The 14568-nt window shown below is 32.4% G+C and overlaps 6 protein-coding genes across 6 annotated transcripts; 3 read left to right on the forward strand and 3 right to left on the reverse strand.

Moving 5' to 3' along the window:
- Window positions 1-210: 210 nt before the first annotated feature.
- Window positions 211-2575, reverse strand: BX664DRAFT_342357 (P-loop containing nucleoside triphosphate hydrolase protein). Its single transcript, XM_051547126.1, has 4 exons — window positions 2525-2575; window positions 1826-2462; window positions 546-1745; window positions 211-452 (listed from the first exon to the last, which is right to left on the reverse strand). The coding sequence occupies exons 1-4, from the start codon at window positions 2556-2558 to the stop codon at window positions 428-430; spliced, it is 1896 nt and encodes a 631-aa protein (XP_051396156.1). The 5' UTR covers window positions 2559-2575; the 3' UTR covers window positions 211-427.
- Window positions 2576-3499: 924 nt separating this feature from the next.
- Window positions 3500-4937, reverse strand: BX664DRAFT_342359 (uncharacterized protein). The gene has a single exon (XM_051547127.1). It carries the CDS (start codon window positions 4461-4463, stop codon window positions 3738-3740), a length of 726 nt encoding a protein of 241 aa, XP_051396157.1. The 5' UTR covers window positions 4464-4937; the 3' UTR covers window positions 3500-3737.
- A 378-nt stretch (window positions 4938-5315) lies between these two features.
- Window positions 5316-8687, forward strand: BX664DRAFT_342364 (Muskelin N-terminus-domain-containing protein). Its single transcript, XM_051547128.1, has 10 exons — window positions 5316-5785; window positions 5843-5872; window positions 5965-6042; window positions 6180-6238; window positions 6331-6468; window positions 6520-6953; window positions 7028-7208; window positions 7269-8062; window positions 8114-8388; window positions 8457-8687. The coding sequence occupies exons 1-10, from the start codon at window positions 5461-5463 to the stop codon at window positions 8561-8563; spliced, it is 2421 nt and encodes an 806-aa protein (XP_051396158.1). The 5' UTR covers window positions 5316-5460; the 3' UTR covers window positions 8564-8687.
- Window positions 8688-9033: 346 nt separating this feature from the next.
- BX664DRAFT_342376 (uncharacterized protein) lies at window positions 9034-10628 on the forward strand. The gene is made up of 4 exons (XM_051547129.1): window positions 9034-9832; window positions 9917-10051; window positions 10119-10224; window positions 10305-10628. Exons 1-4 carry the CDS (start codon window positions 9181-9183, stop codon window positions 10393-10395), a joined length of 984 nt encoding a protein of 327 aa, XP_051396159.1. The 5' UTR covers window positions 9034-9180; the 3' UTR covers window positions 10396-10628.
- A 123-nt stretch (window positions 10629-10751) lies between these two features.
- BX664DRAFT_286679 (PLC-like phosphodiesterase) lies at window positions 10752-12030 on the reverse strand. Its single transcript, XM_051541716.1, has 3 exons — window positions 11756-12030; window positions 11463-11695; window positions 10752-11394 (listed from the first exon to the last, which is right to left on the reverse strand). The coding sequence occupies exons 1-3, from the start codon at window positions 11898-11900 to the stop codon at window positions 10852-10854; spliced, it is 921 nt and encodes a 306-aa protein (XP_051396160.1). The 5' UTR covers window positions 11901-12030; the 3' UTR covers window positions 10752-10851.
- Window positions 12031-12676: 646 nt separating this feature from the next.
- BX664DRAFT_342381 (uncharacterized protein) lies at window positions 12677-14521 on the forward strand. The gene is made up of 4 exons (XM_051547130.1): window positions 12677-12748; window positions 12799-12837; window positions 12974-13182; window positions 13271-14521. The coding sequence occupies exons 1-4, from the start codon at window positions 12682-12684 to the stop codon at window positions 14453-14455; spliced, it is 1500 nt and encodes a 499-aa protein (XP_051396161.1). The 5' UTR covers window positions 12677-12681; the 3' UTR covers window positions 14456-14521.
- Window positions 14522-14568: the final 47 nt, after the last annotated feature.

Here is a 14568-nt window from a genome sequence, read left to right on the forward strand (position 1 = left end):
TCTCGTGACGTAGAATATGTTACACCAGTAGTTTAATAGATCAAAAAAGAGCAACAATAATAATGATGGGATCATTCAATGAACACGTTCCTGAACACATTAAATAAATACATCCATGCGGGGACAAAAAAAAAAAAAAAAAAAAAAAAAAAACTCTGCATTGCTGTAGTTCATTCATCTTTTTTTTTTCTATCTCTAAACAAGGGCTTTTTTTTTTGTCAGTTTTTTTTATTTATTCTGTAAAATGCATAAATGATAATGATAATAAAATAATAATAATAACACTAGGGAGAAAAGAAGAAGGGGGGAAAAGAGGGATGATTTCAAGGTATACATCTATATTGAAGAAAACTAAAATGAAATAATGATGAAGTACATGAAGAATATAAAAATGAAAGTAGGATGTATAAAAAATGGATTGATGATTCTAATATCGGTTGTTTCTGTTACCACCACCATAGCCACCATTTCGATTACCATAACCACCATTTCGATTACCATAGCCACCATTTCGATTACCATAGCCACCACCATTTCTATTACCACCACCATAGCCACCATTTCTATTGCCACCTCGGCCACCACCACCTTGATATCGACCTTCACGTTCAGCCAATTCAGGTAATTGAGAAGGAGCAGTTAATTCAATACGAGAATCATGCCAAGCACGACCAGCTAAATGAACCACACCATCCTTGACTTCGACCTTGGTTGCTGTAAAATCTGCCACCACACCAGTACGATCCATTGTCATACGCCATCCACGAGCATCTTCAAAAGTAATATCAGGGTATTCACGGTTGATGATGTTGCGAATATAACCAGGATGATTGATCGTTTGACCAACGTTGAAATAAAGAGTTGTTTGATTTTCCATGGATGTCATTAATGATCGACTAGGAACACCTTTGTGATAACCAGTCATATAGGCCAATGCAGATGCAACAGCTTCTTCAGCACCATGTTTTTCAATCAACTTTTGAGCAGATTCCGTAAATAAAGGAAGTACATTAGGGTTCACACTATCAATGGATTTGAAACAATCTTCAACTGTAGCCTTGATAATATCTTCAGGACGAGGAGCAGACATGGTTTCAAATTGGACACCGGTTTTCTTGGAGATATATTGTAAAAGTCCTTCTTCTTGAGGCTTATAAAAAGTCACACATACACCAGATCGACCAGCACGACCAGTTCGACCAGATCGATGAACATAAGATTCAGTATCCTTGGGAGGTTGACAATTAATGACCAAATCCACTTGAGGAATATCAAGACCACGAGCTAATACATCAGTACATACAATACATTTGAATTTGCCTTCACGGAATGCCTTCATAGTAGATTCACGAGATTGTTGAGCAATGTCACCATGTAAAACCGCAGCATCCTGTTTGATCTTGTCATGAGTACCCAATTCATTGGCATCAGCTTTGGTGGCACAAAAGATCACAGTCAATCCACTTTTACCATAAACATTGACGACATCTCCAATGATATCAGCACGGGCCATATAAGATGATGGCATAGCAATATGACGAATATTGGTATTGGTACGGTTTTTGGCATTTCCAATTAAATCAATACGGACATAATCTTCCTTTACAAAACGATTGATGGTTTCCATAACAGATTCAGGCACAGTAGCAGAGAATAATAAAGTTTGATAATCACGACTGGTCTTTTGTTGTTTAATTTGATCCAATACATTGAACATATCATCTTGGAAACCACGAGCATCCAACCTAAAAAAAAAAAAAAAAAAAAAAAAAAATTAGAAACAAATTTCTTCATCATCCTTCACTTAAAAAAAAAAAAAACTTACATTTCATCAGCTTCATCCAAAACAATATATTGTAAATCATTCAATTTCATATTGCCAAACTTGATATGATCCATCACACGACCAGGAGTACCGACGACAACATCACAACCTTGACGGAAAACTTGAGTTTGTTCAGCATAAGGAGTACCACCATAGACAGGTAATGCTGTAAGACGAGATCCTGAGATGTATTCGAAATCTCCACATACTTGTTTGGCCAAATCACGAGTAGGACAGAGAACCAAGACACGAGGAGACCGACCACGACGACTACTGAAAGCATTATCAGCAGATAACTTTTCAATCAAAGGTAAAGCAAAAGCCAAGGTTTTACCAGTACCAGTACGAGCACGAGCAAGAACATCATTACCATCATAGATAGAATCAAACGTTTTGGCTTGGATTTCAAATAGAGACTTGATACCTTTGGTGGCCAAGTTTTGAATGGTACTTTCAGAGATCCGGAAGTTAGTAAGTTTCAATTCTTCAGGAATATCTTGTTCTTCTTCTTCTTTTTGTTCTTCTTCAATAGGAATCTCTTCATCAAACTTGATCTTCTTGTTAGATTTCTTGTCTTCGTTGGATCTATCTCGCTTCTTGGAATCTTTACGAGAATAGTTGGAAGATTGTTGTCGATCTAGAAATAGAAAAGTCAGTTTATTTAAATGTTATTCTTTTTTTTTTATTTTTTATTTTTACCTTCAGTATCTTTCATAGTATAAGTAGAAGGCATATTCAGATCTAACAAAAGAAGTAAAGAAAAGAAAAGAAAAGTAAAAAAAAAAAAAAAAAAAAAAAAAAGGAACTTGAAAACTTTTTTTTCCTCAATGGAAAAAAGCTGCTGTGACTCTCCAATTATCTTGATTCGCCGTTCCAAAACGTACCCAATAAAAGAGGTATAAAGCAATATGGAAAAGAACAATGATATTCACGGAATTCAAAAATAAAGATATCGCAAAAATAGAAATAAAATATAGTAAGGATAGAAAAAGGTGACAGAAGAAAAAAAAAAGAGTTGACAGGTAATCCAAATTGAATACAAGAAGAGGAAGAAGAAAAGGAGTGGTAGTAATTCCATTGTGTATAAGAGATTTTTGAATAACAGAAATATATATATTTAGTCAACATATCCATTTTTTTTTTTATATATTTGTTTCAACTTACCTGTTATTAAATACATCCTCATGAAGAGATGATAACATAATTTCTATATACTGCTGTATACAGATTGATTATTCACTTTGAATTGGAAACACCAAATGAGATTTCAAAAAAAAAAGAAGAGAATGATGAATATACTGTATCATCATCATCAATCATCAATCACCAATCAATGTCTACTGACATCTCTGAAAAAGTGGTAATGCCATTTGGGGAAAGACCAATTTTATAATATAACATCACGAAACTATTTTCTTATGACCCGATAAAGCACTTTGAAAACAATGATAAGAGACTGTAAAGATTTGACTCAAATCAAAATCATTCATTAAATCATCCATTTTCTAAATAATAAAATAATAATAATAATAATAAAAGAAATCAAATTTATTTGTTCAACAAACAAATTTCAATATACTATATATGATAGAGTTGTAAGATAGAGGAATGTGTGTGTGTGTGTGTGAATGTAAGGGACCTTCAAAGTATTGAATGCAAAAAAAAAAACAGTAAATAATAATAATAATAATAATAATAGTAATAATAATGTGAGTGAGTAGTAATATAATAAAAGAAAAAAGTGAAAATAATAATAATAATAAGAATAAAGAATGGAGATTATCATACCACAAGGTACTAAAAGGATCAAGCGTGGAGAAAAAAAAAAGACATAAAGAATCATTATAATATACTAACGATATAAAATAATAATGATACTATGGGAAGAAAGAAAGGAGGAGATGGCCAATGATTATTGTTTCGTTTGACGTTTTCGTTTCCTATCAAGTTGATTATCTACGTCGGATGGTTGAGGAGGTGTTGAGGCAGTAGATGAAGAATAATAATAATCCTGAATATGACCAAGTGGAGGTAGATCCCGTTGTTCAGCCGAAGGTGCAGATAAACTATGAATAGAAGGTAATCGTAATTCATGACTAGAAGAAGTGGATGATGTTGAAGTTGGTGGTGAAGGTCGATGTGATTGATTCATAGTAGGTGAAGGTACTGTATTGTTATTATTATTGTTTTGAGCATTACTATTGGTCAATGATGGTGACGGCTGCGGTGAAGGTGAAATATAAAGATGACGGTAAGATGTTCCTGAAGAAGAAGTTGGTGTACTTCCACCTTGTGGAGGAGGAGAATTTGGTTTTGTTGGATCCTTATTCAAAAACTTATTGACAGCTGCAGGATCAAGGTCACCCATAGATAATTGTGATTGTACAATAGTTTTCAACATATCTTCGATGGCTTTCAGTCTTTCCTCGATGGCTTCTAATGCTGCTTTGCTAGGTCCATTTCGTTTATCGTCACTATGTGATGTTGGATATACACAAGGTACAGAAGACTTTTGACAATTTCGACAAGGTTGTTCCCCATTACACTTTGTCTTTTTCCGTCGGCATTCACTACAAGCACTAACAATCTTGGCACGTTTTTGTCGAGGTTCAGTAGATTGTTGGTCATCCGTAGGCATCGTGTATATAAAGTAATAAATAAAGGAGTGACTAAAAGAAAAAGAATCTATGAGAGAAGAAAAGTCAAGTATAAAAATGAAGGGATTGTGAAAAAAAGAAAACAGAAAGGGAAAGGAAGGACTATAGAGAGAGAGAGAGAGAGAGGAAAATAAAAGGGAAAAAAGTTGAAAGAAATTAAAAGTCGACAATGAGGAATTGATTTATAAAAAAAAAAAGAAAAGGTGTTCGTATGTTTGATAAAAGAAAGACAATAATGTTAATAATGACAGAAAAAAAAAGTCAAACTTTTCTAGACCAGAAAAGAGAGAGAGAGAGTTAAAAAGAAAGGAAACAGACGGAAGGGGAGGGGGGTTGGAGAGGAGAACGGAAGGAAGGAGGGGATGGCGGTATTTGAAAACCAATTCGACCGCGAACAAGTATCCAAGTGATTTCATTGGTTATTTTACCAAAGAGAGAGAAAAAAAAAAAAAAAAACGTTGTACCTTTTCCAATCAGCGAAATTTTCTCTCTCTCTTGTCCACTTTTACGGAAGTAACAAAAAAAAAAAAAAAAAAACGGGATTCCACCCCACAATTTTCTGGGTATGAATACTCATCATTTTCTTTCACCATAAAAAGAGTTGATGATGTGTCTTTTAGTTTTTCAATTTTTAATCTATCGATCATCGGATTCAAATCTATTTATAATATATATTTAAACAAGTTACAATTCTTTTTTTTTTTATTTAATAATCCAGGGGAGGTTAAAGATCGGATTATCGGATATGTTAAATGATCTCAATATATATGAAAAGTGACACGGAACTTTTTTTTTTTTTTTTTGTGGTAACAAGTACCAATCACGGAGGTTTTTACTAGAAGATTTATCAATTAAACCAATGTTATTTAGCATTCTTTCATTATTAATCTAATCCTTAATTTTGATTATTATTTAACTACTTTATTCTTTCTCTCTCTTTTTATCTTTTTTTTTTTTTTAACATTAGATTTATATGAAATGAATTATGTCAAGGAATTGGAAAAATCACATGATGAAAATAGGGTGATACCTATAAAGGAAAAAAATAGTATTCATAATTATTATAATAATGAATTATCCGAAAGATTAAGAAGTGTAAAGAAAGTAAATGGTCATCTTATCGATACTATGACGACGATACCTTTACCATTTGATGTTTATTCCTACTCTTCTCATTCAGGAACATATCATCCTCATCATATTACTGAGAATAAACCTTCTGAACAAGCTTCTCGATGGTCATCAGGAACACATGATCAAGATCAATTTATATGTCTTCGATTTTCTTCTCCAGTGGTAGCAAGTTAAGGAAAACTTATATTATAACTATTATACTAAATACATATAATATATATATTAGGTAAAATTACTTTTGGAAAGTTTCATAGAGGTAAGATGATTTGAATTATTTTTATATATCATTAGGTTTAAACTTTTTTTTTTTTTTTTTTTTTGCATGATTTTTTTTTTTTGAAAAAATAGCCCATGTGTGTAACTTGAAGGAGTTCAAAATATACGGGGGTTTCAACCATGATAATATGATGGAACTTTTACATACAGGTGAGTTCCTTTTTTTTTATTTTTATTTTTATTTTTATTTTTTATTTTTTATTCTTTTTCTCATATATATATATATATATATATATTATCTCTATTTTTTTTTCTTTTTTCTCTTTTTATGTAACATGGAAGAAAAGGTCTTAAAAATGATACTGAACCTGAAACTTTTGATCTTCGAATTCATTTTCATGGTTTGGTAATATAAAGAATAATCTGAAATAATATAAGAAAATAATACCGATTAATTGACTTTTTTTTTCCCTTGTTTCTTTCTTCAATATACTAAAGGTCTTTCCAATTCAATATTTGAAAATTGTTCCTTTATCTACTTTTGGTGCTAACTTCAATTATAGTATCTGGTATATACAAGTTCAAGGTATTCAAGATCATGACCTATTGAAAAAAATAGTGACTCAATATCAACGCGTAAGTGAAACATATCATATATATATATATTTAAAACTTTATTTTTTATAGTATCAAGAGATTCAAACTACAAGACTTTGTCTTAAACACTTTCGTCAACGTAATATGATGCATATCTTTCGTCTACTTCAAGAACGCACCAAAGTGGAATTGGAACATCCTTTATTGACCGAATTACACTCTCAACTGGTGATGAATGGTGATTTTGATGGTACTGAACGTTTGTTGACTCAATTATTAAGACAAGGTGTATTTCAACACTATGCGAAGAATGCACCTTACAAAGCTACTTGGCATCGTATTTGGGCTACTAATCAAGATGGTGATTCTCCATGTCCTAGAGGTGGTCATCAAATGTGTATTGATATTATAGGAAGAAGAATTTATTTGCTTGGTGGTTGGGATGGACATAAAGATTTATCAGATTTTTGGTGTTATGATATTCAAGCAGATCAATGGAACTTGCTTAGTGCTGATACTTTAGAGTAAGTCAATTGAACTGATTTTTCTTTAGCATTATTTAATTTCCTTTCTTTATGATTTTTTTTTTTTTGGATAGGGATGGTGGGCCAAGTCCTAGATCATGTCACAAGATTAGTTTTGATCCAAAAAGTCGATCCATATTTGTCCTTGGAAAGTATGTGGAATATCAAACAGCACAAGATCATCGATTAGAGTCAGATTTTTATCGTTATTTTTGTGATCACAACAAATGGATGAAAATCAGTGATAATACTGCCGTAAGAATTAAATATATATATATATATCTATAGTCTAATCTTAGTATATCTTTTATATAGAAAGAAAAGGGACCAGGATTAATATTCGATCATCAAATGTGTGTGGATGAAGAAGGACAAATACTTTATGTGTTTGGAGGAAGAAAAGTCAATTATGAAAGTACGACGACAATGCATACCTATAGTGGATTATATTCTTATAACATTGGAACAAATACATGGCGTCTCATTCAAGCTGATGGTGGTGGAAATAGCCCAATACCTACTGTGACCAATACGACACCAACAAGCGTGTCATCAACTAATAAAAATGATTCAGAATCTTGTATTGAAACTAGTATCAAGACTACAATGAAATCACGAGTAGGACATTCTATGTTATTTGATCCATTGACACGTCATCTCTATATATTTGCTGGACAACGGGTGAAGGATTATTTATCTGACTTGTTTGCTTATTCGATCGATGCCAATCAAGTCACTGAACTTTCTCAGGATTATTCAAAGGAAGCAGGTCCCGATGCTGGGTATACTCAACGAGCAACCATCGATATTGAAAAGAAGGAAATTTATGTATTGTCTGGTTACTTACAAAATCAAGGATGTGATGTTGTTAAGAGTGGATTATGGGTATATTCTATTGAACAAAATCGTTGGACAAAAGTTTATCAAAATGAAAATCGTGACCCTGACTACTGGAAAAGGATGAAACATGTGGAACCTTGCCCTCGTTTTGCTCATCAAATGGTATATGATCAATCAACAAATACACAATATATTTTTGGTGGTAATCCTGGGGACCGTGAATGTGCAAACAAACGATTAGATGATTTTTGGCAACTTCGATTGGTTAGGTAAGCTTTTGTTATTATTATTTATTATTTCCTCTAATTCATATAATATAGACCTGATCCAGATGATATTTTACGTCGATCCATTTACTTGGTACGAATGCAACAACTCAAAGAAAAATGTATAAATCATCCAATCTCATCTATAGACGATCCTGCGACTCATACATTGGACGCCTTGGATTACCTTCGATCAAAACTGACACCATTGGTAAATCATGATAATCCAGAGGAAGTTCATGAATTTCGACAATTATGTGCTCGCCTTTGTCTTTCGCCTGAAAATGCTTTCTTTTCGACGTTGGATGAATGTAAAGATCTTGAACAAGGTAAAGAATTGGATGATTGTATATTAACTGAAATGATCTATCATCTGAATTTTTTTTTTGTCTATTAGATATCTTCTCACAACGAAACCAAGTGTTTGAAGGATTATTGGAATATATCCCAGATGAAATGAAGGAACCAACTGAACAATTATTAGATGTAGTGAAATTAGTATAGAACTTTGTTATAACACCGTTTTTATATAATCATCCAATAAACGATCTTTTTTTTTTGACCAAAAACAAATTAGACTGATTTGGAAAAAAAAGAAAAAGGGTCAATGTACGGAGTTTCTGGTTGCACGTACCATAATTTTGATTTTTTTTTTTTGTTTTGCTTGGCATTATTCATTGGTACAATAGATTGATTTACTAAAAAAAAAAAAGAAAGAGTGAAAAGATGATATACTTTGAATTATTTCTTTTTGATAATCTAAGATATGGAATCCCTATTTCATCATTCCTTTTGGATTCATCCATTCCTGCCAAGTTGAAAATTTGTCATCGTTATACATCATGGTAAGCTGAGCCCATTCTTGTATGCGGTGTTCAAAACGTGAAACCAGGCAACGGGGATGAACCACGTTGTCATTTTTTTTCTTTTTTCAATTCTTTTCTCCTTTAACCACAAAGTTCCATCGTACAGTGTACAAAGTCTTCTCTTTTTTTTTTTTTTATTTTTTTTCCTTCTTCTCCTCTCATTTTCACTCTTATTTTTTTTTTTTTACTCTCACTCACATTCATTCTCACACATATTTTTTGTCTCTCCTTTCTATATATTTTTTTTTGTCTATTATGACTATTGTAACAACAACAAGAACTAGACAACAAACTCTCAACCAACGACGATCATCTCTTCAAATAGTGGCATCATCAATCCCTGTAGATAATGCAACGAATAGTCCTATAGATTCTTCACATACAACTTTGTACAATACTTCGTTACCGTCTTTACGACTCGATACCATTAGAACTTCCATCCTCGATGCCCTATGTGTGTCTACACTTTATTTAATTCATTTTATCTATATTGCCTACATTGCTCAACAAACGTTACGTACTTGTATTGTTCATGGATGGCGAAGATATAGATTTCAACTGCAATACAACAACAACAACAGTTCATTATTATCTTCCAACAAACAAAAAGATATGATCACCTTATTGAAATACGACAGATCACAACTTACAAAGATCCCTCACCATGTAGGTATTACGGTGTCTAGTGAACTAGTATTTGAACGGTCGGAAGAAGATTGGAATAGGATTATCTTTGATCTATGTCAAGTATGCTGTTGGGCTTGGGAAATGGGAATCAAGGAAGTGTCAGTACTGGATGCTTCGGGTGTTTTGAAAAATATGGCAATTGATATTTACAAGCAACAATCAATGACTTTACATGAATGGAAACAACAACACTCTTCTTCTTCTTGTTTGATGCAAAATGGTAAGATGAATTGGAAAGAACTTATTGATTAGACATGTGATCCTTTTTTTTTTTTTTTTTTTTTTTTTTTTTTTTTTTTTGTAGATTTTCGATTCAAGATCCTATCTTTGGAGGACACCCAAACACAAATAGTTCAAGCAACTCAAAAAGTATTCAAGCATATTCAATACAATAAAACGACATCCATTGATATCAATCTAGTGAATGAATTTATGCAAGGTAATAAAAAAAGGAAAATAATAATCTATATATAGAATTGTTTTGACTAATGTATTATTTATTATAGAAGACTTATCGGACCCTGATCTTATGATTGTTTACGATGGATTACCGCATCAATATGTATCTATAGATGGTTATTCTCCCTGGCATATTCGATTGACAGAGTTTGTGTAAATATGTTTTTTTTTTTTGTTTTCTCTTTTCTTTATATGATTAGATATTGTGTACTTATCAATTCTTTTCCATATAGAAATGCGACAGCCTATCATCGGTTGGATTATATATTGTTTTCATCTTGTCTTTATCAATATTCAAAAGTAGAACAACGATTTGGCCATTAGTGTAGTGTAGTCATATGCATCTTTTTTTTTTGTTATTATTATTCTTCATCATTTCAAACATCAACAACCTTTTTTATTTTTATTATTATCCTTCATCATCATCCATAGTAGTATGATTATTTTATACCTCCTCCTGTCTTTCATCATTCTCCTCTTTTATATATACATTTTGTTCCTTCTTTATCGTACTTATTAGACATTTAAAATGATAATAAACATTCACTTCAAACCTATATATAGAATATATATATATATATATATATATATATCGACATTCTTCTCTTCTTGATTTTGCAACGTGATCATCATCATAATACAATCAATTGAATTACTATCAGAAAGTAAAAATAAAAAAATAAAATGGATATCATATGATTTTTATTATTATCATCAAAACAAAAGAATAAAAGTTAACTAATAATCAATAATAATAAATATCTTGAAATATGAGAAGATTCACACACCAATGTATGTTGCACTACCCCATTGCATTGCCTTTTTGACACAGTAGTAATACCATCGAGTACGTCTATGTTTCAAATGAGTAGAAGCGTCCAAGTAAGAGATATATTCTTCGTGGGAGTAACTCATGACTTGATGATGCATATGTTCGACCATAACATCAACGTGATCACCAACAATACCATCCAAACCCCAAGCCACTGCGCACACCATTTGTTCCACATCATTGATCGTCCATGTAAATACACGTTTGCCGAGATCATGCGCTTCTCGGATAAATTGTTGTCCATCTTCATCTGCCAGGGCTGCAAATGGTACCGACAAACAGTCTACTTGTTCAAGGAATTTACGTCTTGCACCTACGAGAGATAATCCAATAAAACAAATCTTGTACGTATCTCCAAAGAGTTCTCTTGTTCGATCCAAAAAGTCATGATGCCATACTCCAATCACTACTTGACGTTGTAGACTGGCATATTCTTTGTATTCTTCCAATAATGCATATAATCGATCGAGAATCTCAATTGGATTATCAAACTAAAAAAAAAAAAATATAAAGGGAGTAAATATATATATAATAATAATAATCATCATCATATTTTTACCTTGATATCTACAATCATATATAATTGTTCATTGGATGCTACTTCAGGACGTACCAAAAGATCGAAAACATCATTCAATCTTGGAATAGGTTGTGCAGGTTCCGCCTTTGTTTTTAGACCATCAATATATCCATACCAAGGATGATCACCCACATTACCAGTACCAGTGGTTGTTCTTTGTAAAGTCAAATCATGCATCATCACCAATTCACCATCTTTACTTAAACGGATATCTATTCATCATAAATAATAAAATTAATCATCTTATTTTTTTTTTTTTATTGATACTTTACCACCTTCCAAGGCATCAGTACCGGCTTCCACCGCTTTTTCAAAGGATATCATGGTATTTTCAGGATGTTGACCAGAGAAACCACGATGAGCTATGACTTGAGGGGGTTCTATCAAAGAATAAAGGAAAAAAAAAAAGTAGATCATCAATTCAGTTCTATCAGATCTCTTGACATGAACAATTTACTTCTTGGTGGTTGGTCGATAGTCATATCTATATATATATATATATCCAAAGGAGGAAAGGGTATGGATGATTTAAGAAAAAAAAAAAAAAGGAAGAAAAAGGGGACGTTGGAGAAAAAAACAGAAAATAAAAAGGAAAAAAAAAAGTGAATTCCTTTTTTTAATTTTTAAACTAAAAAAAAAAAAAAAATCTCTCCGCCTCGCTTTAGGTTATTTTTTTTTCCTCATGTGAAACATAGAGGAACTTCACTAACGTAGGATCCCTTTTTTTCATGCACATGGTAGACTTTTAATTTGGGGCCAATAACAAAATATATTTCGATAACATGCATCATCATAATATTATCCTATTCATTAGAAAATCCTTATCAATAAATAATATCTTTTTTTTTATAGATATAAACATAAACTTTCTCTATTGTTTCTCTTTTTCTTTGTGAATCATTATTCGCTATTATTCAATCATTAGTCAATCATTATTCATTCGTCATATATCATCCTTTCTCATACATCATCATTATGATGATCCCCATTCATTTAATGAAGATTGAATTTTATAGATATGCATAGATATTATTTTACTTGGACAGACCGAAATCTCACTGCAAAGTTTACTCAACATATTTTGTGTGCGGTACTTCAAAAATAGAAAAAGACACGGTACAAAGAAAAACGCGACAGGCGTTCTTTTTTTTCATTTCCTTTTCCTTTTTCTTTTTCTTTTACAACAAAGTTATTTTTAATGGGATTCAATAAAGACCTGTTCATTGATGAATTACCACTAGATTTACTTTGTGGTATCTGTTCAGGTAAATTATACAATCAAATCAAAACGATCTAATAATCTTTTTTTTCATAGATGTCCTATGTGAACCTATCCAAGTCCATTGTGGAGAAGGTAATAGTTTTTGTATCTTTTTTTTTTTTTTTTTAAACATATATGTCAAAGCTTGTCAAATACTCATTATCGTTTCTTAACATTGTACAATCTTCCATTCGCAATTTGGTATACTTTTTTTTTTCTTCTTCAATAGATCATATGTTCTGTGAAGGTTGTATCTCTTTATTTTTTACTGGAAAGGAAGATATACGTTGTCCTACTTGCAGTATGCCTTTGAATCGAAATGCTTTCCAATCATCCAAGTTTGTAGAGCGTCAATTGGGAAGACTTTCTATCAAGTGTTTATACCACAACTTGGGCTGTACCTGGACTGGATCTTTGTCCTCTGATCATATTCAAAAAGTATAGTACAAGCTTTTTTTTTTCGTTTTGAAAGTGATGATGGATTGGATATTCATCTTTTTTTTTTTTTTTTTTTTTGAACTGATAGTGTACTGTTTCAACTCGACCTTGCCTGAATGCTGAAAATGGATGTCCTGAACAACTCAACGAAGCAATGATGTTAATACATGAAGACGAATGCGACTATTGTCTTATGGAATGTGAATCTGCTATGTGTTCTGCTGTATTTCTTCGGAAAGATCAAGATCAACACAGTACTACTTGTCGATCATTTCCTTGTCACTATGCTAAAAGTGGGTGCGCATTCATAGGTACACTTTCTGAACGTCAAGATCACGTTAAAGGTTACTGCGGAAGGTTACATCTCAAAATATCATCTTTGGAGCAGGAATGCCAACAATTGAAACAACAATTAGAATTCAAGAAATTATTACAACCTGACATCATCAATCAGCAATCTCGATCTACCACCACCTCTGCTTCCACTACCAGCAACAATGATGTCATCACATCACCACCATCATCATCATCTTCTGCTATCAATAATCTACATGAAATGGATTTCTCTTCACCCTTCAATGATCAAATGCAAGGTAGTAATTCATTAGTGACCATCCATGAAGATCAAGATTTCAATGTAACATCTCTGAACAGCAGTCCCAATATCGACAATAGAATCAATTCAAATATTACATCGCTAACAACATCATCAACACTACCAAAACGGACACCCAAGGGAAAAAGAATTCGTTATAGCAAGAACACTAAATTGGCTCATGGTGCTCTAAGGGCATCCAAGGTATCATCATCACCTAGAGAAAGTGAACAAGAATACTCTCCACATTCATCCAATGATATGTTGACATCAACGCCAGGGACACCACAAACTCCAACAACAATGATGGACAACATATCTTCACCAGTTGGGACACCGATCAGTGAAGATTTGACAAGAAAGATGGATACTCTATCAACGTCTTCTCAACATGCTAGTAGTCCCTTGTCTTTCAATACACCTGATGATGTCGCCAACTTTTTTTACGCACTTGATAGATCTTCCTCCATATCACTCCAGCAACAACACTTGATATCATCATCATCTGCCAAATGCTCAACTACTGACAAGAACACATCGTTAACAACAAAACAGCATCATTCACCTCTATCTTCTCTCCCAACGCATGGTGTAGAACAACCAGCAATGGCTTCCACTGGAAAACCAAGTCAGATGTTTGTCTTAGCCTCATCTTACCTTTCATCCAACTTCAAATAGTCCCCTCTCATACAACTTGTTTATCCTTTATTTTGTACATAGCATAGTTTTTTTTTTCTCATTTATTACTATCATAGTTTTATAGAAATCCTCTCAAAAAAAAAAAAAAAAAG

The sequence above is a fragment of the Halteromyces radiatus genome (assembly GCF_025201355.1).
Source record: "Halteromyces radiatus strain CBS 162.75 chromosome Unknown BX664scaffold_10, whole genome shotgun sequence".
Classification (NCBI taxonomy): Eukaryota; Fungi; Mucoromycota; class Mucoromycetes; order Mucorales; family Cunninghamellaceae; genus Halteromyces; species Halteromyces radiatus.

Excerpts from the sequence above, each read along its gene's own strand:
- BX664DRAFT_342357 (XM_051547126.1), bottom strand. The coding sequence starts at position 2,558 with ATGCCTTCTACTTATACTATGAAAGATACTGAAG. Across the intron at positions 2,463-2,524 it reads TACTATGAAAGATACTGAAG|ATCGACAACAATCTTCCAAC; the intron begins GTAAAAATAAAA and ends TTCTATTTCTAG. Across the intron at positions 453-545 it reads AGAAATGGTGGCTATGGTGG|TGGTAACAGAAACAACCGAT; the intron begins TGGTAATAGAAA and ends TGGCTATGGTGG.
- BX664DRAFT_342359 (XM_051547127.1), bottom strand. The coding sequence starts at position 4,463 with ATGCCTACGGATGACCAACAATCTACTGAACCTCGACAAAAACGTGCC.
- BX664DRAFT_342364 (XM_051547128.1), top strand. The coding sequence starts at position 5,461 with ATGAATTATGTCAAGGAATTGGAAAAATCACATGATGAAAATAGGGTG. Across the intron at positions 5,786-5,842 it reads TTCTTCTCCAGTGGTAGCAA|GTAAAATTACTTTTGGAAAG; the intron begins GTTAAGGAAAAC and ends TATATATATTAG. Across the intron at positions 6,239-6,330 it reads GAATTCATTTTCATGGTTTG|GTCTTTCCAATTCAATATTT; the intron begins GTAATATAAAGA and ends AATATACTAAAG.
- BX664DRAFT_342376 (XM_051547129.1), top strand. The coding sequence starts at position 9,181 with ATGACTATTGTAACAACAACAAGAACTAGACAACAAACTCTCAACCAA. Across the intron at positions 9,833-9,916 it reads TTCTTGTTTGATGCAAAATG|ATTTTCGATTCAAGATCCTA; the intron begins GTAAGATGAATT and ends TTTTTTTTGTAG. Across the intron at positions 10,225-10,304 it reads ATTCGATTGACAGAGTTTGT|AAATGCGACAGCCTATCATC; the intron begins GTAAATATGTTT and ends TTTTCCATATAG.
- BX664DRAFT_286679 (XM_051541716.1), bottom strand. The coding sequence starts at position 11,900 with ATGATCTACTTTTTTTTTTTCCTTTATTCTTTGATAGAACCCCCTCAA. Across the intron at positions 11,696-11,755 it reads TACTGATGCCTTGGAAGGTG|ATATCCGTTTAAGTAAAGAT; the intron begins GTAAAGTATCAA and ends TATGATGAATAG. Across the intron at positions 11,395-11,462 it reads ATATGATTGTAGATATCAAG|TTTGATAATCCAATTGAGAT; the intron begins GTAAAAATATGA and ends TTTTTTTTTTAG.
- BX664DRAFT_342381 (XM_051547130.1), top strand. The coding sequence starts at position 12,682 with ATGGGATTCAATAAAGACCTGTTCATTGATGAATTACCACTAGATTTA. Across the intron at positions 12,749-12,798 it reads ACTTTGTGGTATCTGTTCAG|ATGTCCTATGTGAACCTATC; the intron begins GTAAATTATACA and ends TTTTTTTCATAG. Across the intron at positions 12,838-12,973 it reads CCAAGTCCATTGTGGAGAAG|ATCATATGTTCTGTGAAGGT; the intron begins GTAATAGTTTTT and ends CTTCTTCAATAG.